The sequence below is a fragment of the Dermacentor andersoni genome, chromosome 11 (genome assembly GCF_023375885.2).
Source record: "Dermacentor andersoni chromosome 11, qqDerAnde1_hic_scaffold, whole genome shotgun sequence".
NCBI classification, from domain to species: domain Eukaryota; kingdom Metazoa; phylum Arthropoda; class Arachnida; order Ixodida; family Ixodidae; genus Dermacentor; species Dermacentor andersoni.
This window is the reverse complement of record NC_092824.1, coordinates 50234672-50248977: the sequence shown is the minus strand read 5'-3', so window position 1 is coordinate 50248977 and position 14306 is coordinate 50234672. Positions and strand designations below refer to the sequence as shown.

Sequence of the window (14306 nt, the reverse complement as noted above, 5' to 3'; positions counted from 1 at the left end):
ATGCCTGTGTACTTAGGTTTAGGTGCGCGTTGAAGATCCCCAGGTGGTCAAAATTAATCTGGAGTCCCCCCCCCCCCCCCCATACGACATGCCTCATAACTATACTGTAATTTTGGTACATAACACCCCAGAATTTTCAAACTGGCATTCACTCAACATGGACGTAAACAGATGTCAAATCTAACTGTCTGAAATAGGCGTGAAATTAAAATTGATATTTGGCAATGAAAGAAGTGTTAAAAAAATTGCATGAAGGTGGACACCTCACTGCACTTATTGAAGTCATGCTGGTTGGCTTACACTGACCAAAGCAGACAATTGGACTATTGTACAGTTAGGTCTCGTAGCCAGTGACATTGGTACAAACTGCTGGGAAAAGTAGAGCTTGAGGAGGTTGCAGTTTTGGTCCATTTCATGAGTAAGGACTCTGAAGGTGCCTTCATCCAAACGAAGGGTGAGATCACTTATTGCCAGGCATTTTCCTAATAGAAGCTTTTAACTGAAAATATATTCTGGCAACCAGTGTGCCACTGTTTACTTGCTTACGGAAATGTGTAATATATTGTTGCAATGACATTTTAACAGTGCAATAAATTTAACACATATGGTCATTACTTTGCTGTGCGCACACCTTAGCGTAAATGGATCAATGCGTACTGTACGACCAAATATCGATGAACGCATTCAAACTGCATACACCGCAAATAACATTAAGCACGTACATGGGTGAAAATAACCAGTTAAACTGGATTACTATCCAATTTATAGCTCGTGGTAGCAAAGGTACTTTGTGATTGCTTTATCTGGATACAAACGTATAGGCCGGGACAACTGATCCTTGCCAAGCTTATTTTAACAAGCTTTTTTTAACCTGGGCTACCCTCTACAAGTCACACAGGCGCGCATTCATCATGAACAGTATGGTAACAACATCGCACGAGTTCGGAGTTGCAAACAGTCACGTTTAAGCTGCCAGACACCGTTGGACTCGCTCATATGCAACATGCACGGACCGGTCTTCAACCGACACAACACGCTGCATCGCACGTTCACGCTAGCGAGCATATGCACGCTTAAGAGTGAGGAGGGTTTGCTTTGATAGCCGCCGAGTGGACGTGGACAGTTCGACAACGCCGGCCGGCGTACGGCAAATACCTCGGTTGTTGCTGCGCCAGTCGACACACGCTCGCTAAGCGGAACCAAGTCGAAGGCCTTCAGACTCATCCTGCAGACAGATACGGAACCGAGTTCATCGCGACAACTTCGCCACGCTTCCTTTCATCCCGACCAGCCAAGTTCCGAACTGCAGCGCAAGCCCAATGCCCGACTGTGCCGGTGCAAGATTACATGGTCCCGATCAGTCGCCGCTAGTACGGGAGACGGAGGTCGGGTCCACCCTCTTCTCTCGCAGACTTGTCAGCTTGTTTCGGACGCTGCTCGATCGAAACCACCGCTGCGATTTCCACTCAGAACGCTGTCTAAGAGTTGTCTGTAAAATCAGCAGCTCGGAGGATCGCCTGTGTTAGCCGTGGCTACGAATAATCGGCGAGTTTACACGCGGGGCCGAGGGCGAACACCGTCGCACCGTCCGCCTTTACGGAACGAGCTGTTTGGTTTCTGCATGGGTTTCTGCTTGGCCACCATGCGGCTCCTACAGGCTTCGCGGCTGCGCGCAAATCCAAGGCCATCCGATTTGCTATCCGATTTCCAGTCGGAACGAAGTCGATTGACATGCCAAATCCTGCGGGGAGAAAAGCGCGAGCGGGAAAATAGCGGGATACCAGCAGGAGATACTTCGAGACGTCGCTCGCCTTGTTTCGCCCTTCCCGTGCGTGCTACGTGTTCTGTGTGCGTCTTCATTGTAGTCGTGCATTCGCGATGAAGAGGACGAACCCTTTCGCTGACGACGTTCCCATACAGAGCAAATTTTATGCCTCCGAAAGAGAAGTGGACAAGAAGTGCGAAAAGCGGATGTCGGCCGTGTACAGTGAGTTGCCTTCTGTCGGGGCTGTTGCTGTGTGTGAGGAGGCGTAACTGAAAGCGGGAACCACAGCAGCGGGCATCACAGATGTAATATGAATTGTGCTTTACGCAGTTTCCAGTCTACTGTCCAGTGACACCCCACGTAGGCGTCAAACTTAAGTCGCTCTTGCTCATTTTGCTGCTCATCGACAGACCTCCGGTTGCCAACGTCAACTTACTCCCATGCCTCTCGCGCACACGCACATGCACTAGAACACAAGTAGCTGTCGTATGTTCATTAATTGCCCCCCCCCCTTTTTTTTTTAGGACGATGCTGAGCCTTTCCAAGTGACCAAAATCTCTCATGAATGTTGGCGGAGCCTTAAAAAATGAACGTGTTTCTGGTTCAGCGCTAAACACACAGTTATTAAAAAAAAAATTAGTTCTTTACTTTCCCTTTTTTCTTTTTTTTCGTTTCTACTCCCAGCAAAAACATTGAGGATGCTGTACTCTGCCTCACATCAGCGCCATGAAACTTCCAAACCACATCAAGGAGCACAGGCGAACGAAGCCACTGCAAGTAAGTGTGCTCACAGCCATTGTTTCTATGGAACGGTGTTTGGTAGTGTTCTTGATATCACTGCATTAATAAACAAGAACGAACAGCGCAAAAAAAAAGTGGCAGAAAGATTAGTAATGCATAAGCAGTACACCCTTTCTTACATTTGTTTCTCTTTGCACTGTTCATTCCTGATTTAGTATTTGTCTTGATCTCATTCAGCTTTATCTTCAACCTGGAGCAACTAGAAATTGTGCAGAAACCATTAATAGTGATGATCAATGTAAGCGAATAATCAAACGCTTCTAGAAAGGCATTCACTTTATTAAAAGAGTGATGTGTTTGAAGGTGCGAATTTGTTGTTTCATTGCACTATTTGATAGGGAACAGAGCTGATGACCAGCACATCCGTAGCGCTAGTATAGCGGGATATACACATAAGCCGATTCGTCATACGTGTGTTGTCTTCAGCGGTGCCAGTGCCGAAGAGATGGCAGCTGGGGAAGAGGAGTGCTGTTTTTTCCCAAGTGCTCCACCACAGCACGTAGACCTTCTGACGCCCCAAAGCTCTTGCACGGCAGCACGTGTCTTGAAGACGCGATGGTAGTTGATGCTCCATGATGCACGTGCCCTGCAACTTAGTTGTGCTAGAGCACGTGCCCTTTGCTTTGGCAGTGAAAGTCCTACCAGATAATATGGGTGAAAGAGCCAAAGAAAGCCGTTTGCTTTAAAAGTCTGTATACATATGGAAGTGACCGAGCTCAGCAGTACAATTCTGTGCTGCAGCAGTGTTCCACCATCGTGACCAGATTGAAATAGTGACCCTGTGTTGGAGAAATAGAACAAAAACTTTAAAGGAATCAGATGATGGATAATAGAATGTGACATTAAGACCACACCAGAGTCCAATGAGTGTATGATCAAGAGCACGTCCCAAACTTGCCACCACTGTTGACGCTGCCAAGAAACGTATGCCTCCTGTGGATACGTACAGTAAGCCAAAGTTAAAGTGCACTGACTGCAACATGCATAAATTCGCACGGCTTGCATTGCTGTGTGACGAGACTTGATGAAGCAAGCATTTGGATCACATTATGTGTTCGTAATAGTATGCAGTGGTGTCAGAACCACACCCAGTGATTTAGAGGATCCTTGAGCAAGTGTTTGGAAGCATTAAAATTTACACATCCAAATCAGCCATAGAAAAGCATAAAGCTCTGTGCTGGACCTTCACAAAAGTGACGTGCGGCTGGTGAGCAAGACCTTTGGCCAAAATTTGTGCCCCAACAGTGACATGGTATAGAGTGACCTGCCATGAAATTGAATGATCAGAAATGGTCAGAGGGTAATGTAAGTTTATTCTAAATTGACTGGTATAAAACATTCTCCACTGTAGAGAGAAAAAACTGCTTCAGATCAACCTGTGGTTTTTACCTGTAGGCAATGTTAGTCATTGGCTGTTTCATTTTGGGCTGTAGTGTGTGATTTTTTTTTTTCTCAGCCAACCTTTCAACTCACCTATCAATTCTTGAAGTTGAGAGTCTGACAAAATCTCATCTGGTCAGTCGTGTGAAAGTCTTGTCGTTGAACAAGGTTTCCACGTGGGGGCCAAAGTGTTTGTTATAATATCTTCATGTTGGTCGGCATCTGTTTTGTTTTCATGATTCTTCACTACCAGATGAGAGTATATGTCAGACTTGATTTCAGTTTCTCTTCGATGGCTTACAGCCAACCCATTAGACTATCAACTGGGCTCCTATTTGTGGGCTGAAATTTGAAATTTTCATTAATTTCTTCATAATGACCGGCGTCCATATTTTTTTTTTTTAACCATACCAATGACCCACTTCTTCCTTGGTGTTTCAATGTTGTAATTATCCAAACTGTCACCTCCCCTTCATAGCTTGACCTTTCTTTCTTGCCACAAGAGGCAATTACCATTATATTCTTGCTGATACAGCTGTCATTTTATTAAATGCACATATAGATTCTCTTCATTCTTTTAGCTTTACTGCAATGTCCATAACTTTGACCATTTTTGGATAAATCATCGCTCCTTAGTGCTTGCTCATCGTGGTCTCACACCACATGGTCTCTACCTATGATTACTTTGCCAAGAACTCTATTAATAGCAAAAGAAAAAGAAATGAAAGTAATGCATCGGAAACGTGTGGCTAGTACATTTTTAGGTTCTGTCAAACCATGATACAACATAAAAAAACATGTCCGAAACTCCCTTAAGGGAAATTATCATGGTGCAAAAAAAGCATTATATAGTAGCTCCATGCGTGTTTCTGAGCTAAACGTTCCTGCTTCTCTTACGTTAGATTAAGGTAGCGCTGCCCTCTCCCTGGCTGTTCTGGCACTTGATGTAGAAGCAACACTTACCTTCTTTGGTTGAGGCTTCTTTGCAGCCTCCACAGCAGGACCAGCTGTGAAGAGTGGCAAGTGGCACTCGGCATCCAATTGTTGAACCAATGGCTTCGCGCCTGTCGCATAATAGCTGTGCCTTAAGTGCGTGGAGGGGGCGGAGCTTGGGACTTTGTAGTATGTGATGTGGCTTTCATGCCCGGAGGACACCAAAATTATTGTACGGTCATGTGACTCACCTTAAATGAGCCCTTACTACGTAAATAATACAGATTGGCTGTTTTTAGACTCCTAAGTTAGATTATCACTTCACACTCCACACAAAACCAAAAAATCGTGTTTTATTTTAAATTTAATCAAGTGTCTACTGTATATATATATATATATATATACAGTATATCACAATTTTTCAGTATTATAGACATTATTATGTCTAGTTCAAGATTGTAGCATTATTTTTTATTATTATAAGTGTAAAATTTATTTTTTACACTGAAACTCAAAATCGAAAATGACCTTGTGTGACCTTGCCAGGAGCTTTCTGTATAACGTTTCAGAGTGATGACAAATTTCTTCCTGATGTCACCGTGTAACAAATATATGCGTATACCGAATATCGTACAAAACGAAGTTACTTTTGTGTCAAGGTTTGAGTGTGTGTGCGACACTTGCCCTGCTCTTTCTGAATCACTTGAAACACAATTCTCTGTCATACGGCTAATAATCATTTAAGTGGCAGAAAGAGAAAAGGAAATACACTCTGCTCATTTACAACTTCTGTGATTGATGCTTCATACACTGCATATTTTTATCCGGCCTGTTTTATTTTAGTGAACACGCAACCCCAGCCGTGCAGTGCGTGTCAGCGAAAATGTGCGACCGTGACAAGTTGTGCCTTCTGCGACCGGCCGTCATGCGACTCCTGCACTCGGCTCTGTGCGTCGTGCGAGAAGGCTTACTGCACCTTGTGTTCTGTGCTAAGGTGAGCATCTTGCAGAGTGTGGAATCGTCCATGGATGCCTGTTGCCTACGTGCCAAATCTCCCAAATTTTTCTTAGAAGTTTGTGAATTTGGGCTCATTCTACAATATTGCGGACGTTGCGTGAAGTTTTGTGAAACATAAATTCTGCTCGTGAAGAAGTTTTAAAAGTGTCAAGAGAAAGGGCAGTGCAGGATTGCAATGTATACAAAAAAAGAAATTGTAGCAGTACCAGCACCGCCATCTTATGGCAGTGCAAGATGCCATATATCAGAGGGGCATTTATTTTGAACAAGTTTAGAAGTGTCAACTTTTAAGAGCAAACTTTTATGGACCGCGAGGATTTCAAAAAGTAGCCTGCAGTATATTAAACTATCTGTTAGCATGTGCATTATGTCACATGTAGTACATTCTGTTGATAGCATGTTTTTTAAAACATTAATGTCACTTTGTTTTTGAGTAGAAATTTCTGCGCCATTGGGTGTACTTGCTCAATAACACACAACATTCCTTGAAGGGCCAGTCCTGAAGGCAGTGAAATTTTTTTGTTGCTGACAGTCACTAAGAAGACTCCAAGTAATCTTACTGGTTGGCTAAAGCCATTTGAAAGTCTGCACATTTTTGTGTCTCGTGTCCCCTTTCACAGTATAAGAATGCAAAGCCTTAGGACCAGGAACGTATCTTGATGGGTATTCGTCAACTGTTGCATAACCGTTATCTAAACAAGAGAGGTTCACAGGAAACTGGAGGCCTGAAGAGGACAAGTCCTGTTGTCAAAACGTTGACTCCAAAGACAATCCTTGTTTGACCACTGTTAATCACTAACTGTAAGTAAAATGTAGCACTCGTGTGTGTGGTATCCTTCCATCCCTGTGTATCTTTTGCGCTGCAAAGTTAAGCATGAGTCAAATGTGATTTTGCAATTATCTTTGTACTACCTGTTAATTGGAACAAATGGCAAGATTTCTTGTACACGTGTTGTTGATATTAAGAAATTTTTTTTTCTTTCACAGGTATACTCAACATGGTGAATATGCCACATGCCTGTCGTGTGGAAACTAGACCGCCAGAAAATCGGAGGCTCTCTGTAAATTGTGTAAATACCTGCAACTTTTGGACTGCTGCTTAGTGTCAAGAATCCTGCTAAAATTGCATGATTATGCTGAACCATTCAACATGTCGCTGCACTGTCGATCCAAGTCCCGGTTCTAACCTTCTGCAGTGTATGTGACAAGTGGAGCGTATGACACCAAGCTTGGGATTTGGGGACAGCACACCTTTTATGTGGAGTAGTTTTGCAGTGCAGTATATTTATCTGTAAACTGTTGTTCTGAAATGCCTGTTTTGCTTTTTAATTAAATTATTCTTGCAATGAAAGTGTCTATCCTTTGCTCTGGTGACAAGTTCTAAGGTTGCTGCTGTAAAATTTGTCCACATTCCTGAAGATGATTATGAATGACTTACACTTGGCAGCGGGGCAGTGGCCTGTGCCACGACATTCCAGCATACTATTGGAAGGGACGTAGACACCAATTTTAGAGGCTAAATTGAATATAGTATAAGCTTCGTATGCTTACAAAAAACGATTTCATGAAGTATGACTTACAGCAGATGGCCAAAAGGTAATTTATTTGAGTTTTGAAGTCTAGACATGGAGTGTGGCTCCTTTTTCGGCCTCGTCGCGATAACCATAATGAAAACATCATTCTTGAGAGCGAAATAATCCGACGTTAAAGACACTGATGATGCATCTTCACAGCGGCTGCATGTGCATGTCTCCTACCTAGCTCCGATGTCAACGAACGTAGGCACACACGTAAAACCGAGCGGACGGACGAGTTCATTGTCAACGCTTTGGTTGACATCGGGTACTCCTGATTTACATCATTCAAAGGTTGTCCACCCTCGCTGGCAGGAATCTTGAAATCAGAAACTGTGTAATGGAAATCATGTGATGATAAATTACAATGGACACAATTGTGCCTATGCCAGCCATTAGTATGGTTCCCTAGGCGCTTTGTAAAAAAGTGTCACCCGAGAATTTGTGTGTCTGCTCTCTAGGTTTGTAAGCAACTTTAATGCCATTATATGCATTGTAATTTTATTTCCACTCTTTGCTGTGTATAAGTGCATGGTTACACCATCCTGCAGCCATGTACCAATCTTTATTTGGCGTCAGTACGGTCCTTCATTACCTATGCCCCACCAACCTTATAAACGTATCCTACCTACGTTCAACTTCCCATTACTGTATTTAAACCTTACCATGAAGACTAACCACATCTTTATGTATGTTTCGACGTATATTCTGACATTCTAGCAAAACGCGTAATTGTCTCCGGCATATTTTTGCATGCTACAATGGTGACAATCGCAACAGTTTGTGGCCAATGAACACTTTGGAATGGGTGGATTCAGTGTTAGTGTTCTTGTCAAAGAAAACAATAGAAAAAACCAACGTGGTCAAGAACCACACAACACTGGCACCGTGCACAACTTTTTCACAGGCGAGCTTTTATTGTGGCTGTGTTTCCGGAGTAGCGGCTGCCCTGTGTGTTGAAAATCGAAGGGCTTGTGGCATGGCAATGCTCTCTTTTGAAGAGGGAGACAACTTTGCGCAACGAAGGACCGGGTGTTTCATACTTTCCCACTCGTGCCTGCACCCCTGCACATAGTAGCTTGTACTTCGGGGATGCAGTCAAAGTGGCCACGATAGTCGAGAAAGCGGATTGCGCCTGTGCGTGCCTCAAAAGGGACGTTGCCACCACTAATGCCATAGAATAGCTCCATAGCAATGGCAACCTTGTTGTCTTAATAAAAGATTCGCAGTTCTGCCCAGAAGGCGAAGCACCGATTGCAATAGCAAATTAGTAGGTAGCTGTACGAAGTAAGGATAGTAGTTTTATCAGCCATATAAACTTTTAGACATTCACCTACTAAATTAACAATGATAGAATGTGTAAGCGCGACTCAACGGGGACGTAGAAAGAAACAGACACACAGAGACAGCACTGTCGTTGTGTGTCTGCTTCTTTCTACGTCCTTGTTCAGTCGTGCTTACACATTCTACCGTGGCTTCAAACCAACTAGCCCGTCAGCGTGTTAACTAAATTAACCAGCATGGTGTCATGCACGCACAGATAAACATGAACACATCTCGCTCTATGAGTGTGGAAACTCTCTGTGAAAATTCTGGAGTGAGGAATCGCGGCAGCAGCAAGCAAATTGACCTTCATGCATGCCTCGCTTCAGCGCAAATGAAACGTCGAAATCACAGCAAACGCGAAGCTACTGGCGCTGCGTGCACTCTGCAAACATTGCAGATCGCTTTGAAGATGAGGCCTGCACGGGCACGCACTCTAGCCACGTCACAGATCGCTTTCAAGACACACAAGCGCCGGCAACGCGTTCCTACTGCGTTAGCAATTCGCATGGCCAATGCCGTAGTAGACGCTGCAGTTGTCTCCACTCTGTACAGAGCGGCGGGCGAGGAGAACAAGGCACCGGAGCAGCTGCCGGAGAACACCTCTCTCTCACCTCACCCCCCTGCCTCATGCGCCACAGGAGAGGGCACGCATCGAGGCCATGTTCCTTGCTCGCACACGCAAGATTGAACCACATTCACTGGCTCACCCTCACAGGCTTTCACTCATACAAAACCTTGAGACAACAGCGGCGGCAGAAATGTGCCTGGAGTGTCCATATAGTTGCTATCGCAATAATAAAAAAACTGTCTTTTTCTTGACCATGGCCGGTTGCTACAGCTCCCACTCTGCCTTACACACGTGGTCCTGATCACATTTGGTGGTCTCATGCTTGGTTTCTTCGGTTTCTGCATAGTTTGAGAGGTCATATTTTTATCTCGGGAATTGCACACACACCCTCCACTGCATCCAGATGCCTTTAAAATACACATGCTGGAGTACCCTGCGTGCCCACCTATTGTCCATGCTGCAAAGGCAGCACTCGAAGTCACTTTTGCGCCTAGACTCGCAAGCCTTGAAAGGACCAGCTAACATCACCTTGGACAACCTCGACAATGGCACCCTAGGGCTAGGAGGCCCAGCTCTCACTGCCTGTACTCCAGCCAGTCACGGGCTGGGGCTGAAAGGCATATAACCAAGTACGCGAAGGTCAGACCAGGCACATGCACTGTCTTCCACGGCTCGCACACTGCAAGGTAGCTGCTACAGCCCCGCAGGCACTGTTGACGCAGTATGGGACTGTATGCGCATACTGCGTAGTGTCAATTGCCTCAAATGTGCCTCATGTTCTGCAGCGATACTGTCTGAGGTGCTGAGGGTTATGCCAAGATACTGGCATTCTTCCAATGTCAGGAGCTTCTTGCCACCTGGGAGCACAACACCAGGATTGGCCTGGTCTCCAGAGAACTGAAGTACCGCAGATTTCTTTTAGTTGAAGGCAAGGTGCTAAAGTGGTTGGGTGAAGTCTCGACCAGCCCCTGCAGTTCTGCTTCACTGTCGGCCAGTAGCACAAGGTCGTCCGCAAAAACAAGGTCAGCATAGCGCCCAAGTTGCTGGGGTTTAAGAAGTGCTTCATCTGGGTTCACTGCATATAACATATATAAAGAGGAGATAGGGTAGCCTTGCTTCAGACTCCCCTCCATCGCCGCAATGATAGTAACATTCATGGCATCTGGTGATGATCACCTGCATTACAGGTGGCGAAAAATGAGATCCAGCCTATGTGTGCAAAGACCATGGCTCATGCCACCTTATGATAGGTGAGGCACAAGAACAGCCGCATTGCCTCTTGGAGTTCATACTTGTGCCTTTGCCAGTAGAGCCAAAGATTATCAGTGGACAAAAATAACTTATCTAATCAAAACTGGCATGGGTCTTGCAAAAGAGGAAAAAAAGAATGTTCCTCAGCATTTGCATTGTCTAGCTGACAAACAATTCTTATATAATTCAAAGTGCAATTTCTTTAACACCCTCTTAGTTTTTTATGAGGCATTGTGCATCCTTTAGCTGTTAACTGGATTGCTTAAATGAGCTCCCTTTTACTGTGGTTGACCAGCAGCAAACATAAAATGGTCACAATACTGCAACAAAAAAGCAGTCTGACGCATGAAGAAGCGTCGGTGTGCAAGAAGAGGAAGTGTTCGCGACCTCGGCAAACTTTAGACCAAAACCAGAGCCCTCTCACTCCAGTTACGCAGGTCCAGCAGGAGGTGGTTAAGATGACATCGCATGAAGTTCCAGAGGTGACGCATAAAGTGAACAGCACAAGCCCGGACACGAATACGTGGTCACGCTTAACACCGTGGTCTTGGAGCTCTGAATATCGACGAGAAGAATGAAAATGTTGTGAGACATCCCCATCGGACTTGGCAGTCGGAGCACTGATGCGGCAAATTGACGCCCTGCTATCTGGCCCCAATTTGGCTGTGGTGAGAATGGCTGTGCAAATTGTGCATGCCATAGATGGTCTCCTCTCTCTCCTCCTGCGCCCCTCCCTGCCAAGGTGGATGTGCCATGAAACATGCACAACGCAGTTTGCACAAGGACAGTAGACTGGTGCAGTAGCTATAATCATCATCTTAGCCATACCACCTTCATCCTCCAACTCTGTTTCTGTCATTTCTCTAGCGGGCAGTAGCAGGCTGGCGTCGCACTACTCGGGCCGACTTCTCCCCCTCTCTCGTAAAATGAGCGTTCAGCTGCTGTGGCATTTCGCGAAATTGAAACAAGGTAGGAGTGTGCTAGGGAATTATGGATCTACAAGAAAATGGCTGTAATGTGCTGTACATAATCATACAGCTGCTCTACACTCTGCCTCCCATGCAAAACGTGTGGTAGTTGCTGAAGCTGCCTGTCGGCACTAGAATAGTTCAGATCACTATACCTTATAGAGTAGAGGTGAAGTGGTTACCATCCACGTTCCCTTCATGTTCCAAAGATGTTGCTGCAAGTGCCACTGCCATAATTGCACATCACTTCCAGAAACATTTCAATGAATTTTACAAATATGTGGGGTAATGTGTTCTTATGCTTGATTTTCCCTTTTTTTTTACGTTTTCACTGGTTTTCACTCACCTTTCAGTTCTGTGCCATGTAGGAGACGGAATCGTGCATATTAAACACAGGGGAGGGGGGGGGGAATGTTTTTCATAAAGCAGAACAACATGGCAGGACTAGAGTTTTCAATAGGTACTCACCTGCACTCGGCAAGTAAGCTGTTTCAAACTTACAAAATATAGCACTCTTTAAAGATAGGAAGAGGGGCCCCTTTTGTCATGTACAACTGTCTTCAGACTTAACCCCACCAATGAATACACATCTGCCTGGTGTTCTTTTCTTATGCAGAAAAAGAACACCAATACCTAGGCCCATTTCGTTTTTGCAGATGGGTTATGTAGCTAGGTGGATTTTAGCAGCAAGAAAATGTTCAATTTTTTTTCATTACCTAAAACAAGCTGATTAACATTTTCAGCACTAACTTTAGCGCAGATGTTGCCAAACATAAAGGATAGCAGTGGTGATGTTTGCTTAGCAGAAATCTTACGACTAGTACCATTTTCTGCAAATTCACATCTGCAAAAAAAAAAAAAAAAAGAAATGCATTGGCGTGCCAGATAAGTTTCCCAAACGCCTGCGTCTACCAGTTTGTGATGATCCTTACTGGAATGTTGAGCCATTTCTTAGCAAAATAGAATAGAACATTTTTAATCAGTGCCTCGTCCTAATGGGCATATACATATGCACTGCTACCTATGGGCAAACAAAGCACTGTCTCTTTCATCCAAGTACACATATTGCTTGTCAACTTCTTCGTGTCCAAAGCGAAGGCCATTTGATTTTTTTATCTGAAGAAATAAACATGAACCATACCTGTTGTGTGCGACTGAATGGAATGTACAGCACCCACAGCTCTCGCATACCAGAGGCAGTCCCATAAAGTTCAGAGATCTTCAGAGATTACACACATTGGCCGGACCTTCATGTTATGCTAGGAATTGATAATTAATCATTTGTGCGCCGGATGTTTTTCTGAAGAGCAGCAAATTCAATTTCTGTCTAAGTAACATATTACCAAGCTTTAAATCCAAATGCTATTTATTGGCAGTATGTTGCTGAACATTTAAGAAATTTCTCAATCTAAAAATGTAAGCACAATTAAGACACACAAATTATAATCCTAATTAAGATAATTAGAGCTCTTCTGGCAACATGGCCTCCCTGTCACTTTCACTGTCCCCTGAATACAGCTCGTAATTAACACTGAAGTCATCTGAATCAGTTGTAAAAGTTCTTGAACTTCTGTGTAATTCAAAACAATGCACTGGCTTTTTGTGCCAGTCTGACTTGTGCAGCGTAATCTGTTAAAAAAAAAACGCATAAAACTGAAGTTGAACCAGCTTCTGAATGATGGCACAACCAGTCTATGGATATTTCACATTCACAAATGATCTTGAGTACATCCAAGAGTGTGTTAGTAGAAGCCAGACGAGCATAGCACTTGGTACGACACTTAAAGGGTTAACTGGAAGGCCCTGGCAAACAGAGCTCAGAAATGCCACCTGCTCCGAGGTCAGAATAAGAACCAGGTCACCGAATTTTTTTTTCATCTCTTTTTTCTTCTTTGCTTTTATTGTTTACTCGACAGCATGGAAACTAAGAAAAAAAGAAAATCTTACAACTTGTCACAACAGAATTCTCTTTTATGGGCGAGAAAAAGAATGATGGAAGAGAGGGGGGAGAAGGTGCTCTCCCTTTCCTTCATTCACACTTCAGAAAGTTAAAAATGCCAACATCAATGGCTGCTTGGAGAGTTCTCCACAGTTTGTTTTTTCTTATGTAAAATCATAGAAGACCTAGCAAGGAGTGACTTCACTTTTTTCTTTTTTTGTAACAGTTTTCATGAATTTGCCTCGCTTCTTTTCTTTTTCTTTAACAAAACTTAATTTACTACAGCCTAGCATAGCCAAGCATCCTGTACAAGACAACAGTTTATAACAGAAGCGAACAAAGGGACAAGCTACTGTCGTGACAAAATTACAAGTGCACAGGGAACAAGTGCTGAAGACATATCCCAGTTTGGCTCTACAAAAGCAAAATGGTGGACAGTCAATAGCTGTACCATCATTGAATGATGCACTAGCATTCTGTTTGTTCACTCTTCTTGTTTCTAAATTCTCACATCTGTAAACGTCCAAGTTGTATGAAGAACTTCAGATCGCTGGTTTGCGTTTTCATGGAATTTCCTAGGGAACATGAGCAACTGGGCATTCCTGTCTGCACATAATTTTGTCACAACAGTAGGACATGGTTGAAAGGTTTTGGAATTGCTGCAGGCCAGACCAACCAGGGAGTGGAAAGTTGCAGCTTTCCCACGTGAGCATCCTTCTGAATTCGATTATAATGGGTAAAGATAACCAATATAAAATCTGAGTTGCGGCACAATGTTCTAGCC

At 44.0% G+C, this 14306-nt stretch overlaps 2 protein-coding genes across 2 annotated transcripts in view; one reads left to right on the top strand and one right to left on the bottom strand.

Moving 5' to 3' along the window:
• The window catches only part of LOC126517830 (transforming growth factor-beta receptor-associated protein 1 homolog), a 42359-nt gene extending 40721 nt beyond the window's left edge, over positions 1–1638 (bottom strand). Inside the window, exon 1 of the mRNA XM_050167632.3 lies at positions 1156–1638. Within this exon, the coding sequence (XP_050023589.1) occupies positions 1156–1224 (69 nt within the window). The 5' untranslated portion in view covers positions 1225–1638. The remainder of the gene's footprint in view (positions 1–1155) is intronic.
• A 101-nt stretch (positions 1639–1739) lies between these two features.
• Positions 1740–7247, top strand: LOC126517838 (uncharacterized). The gene is made up of 4 exons (XM_050167642.3): positions 1740–1987; positions 2450–2542; positions 5723–5873; positions 6884–7247. The coding sequence occupies exons 1-4, from the start codon at positions 1879–1881 to the stop codon at positions 6930–6932; spliced, it is 402 nt and encodes a 133-aa protein (XP_050023599.1). The 5' UTR covers positions 1740–1878; the 3' UTR covers positions 6933–7247.
• Positions 7248–14306: the final 7059 nt, after the last annotated feature.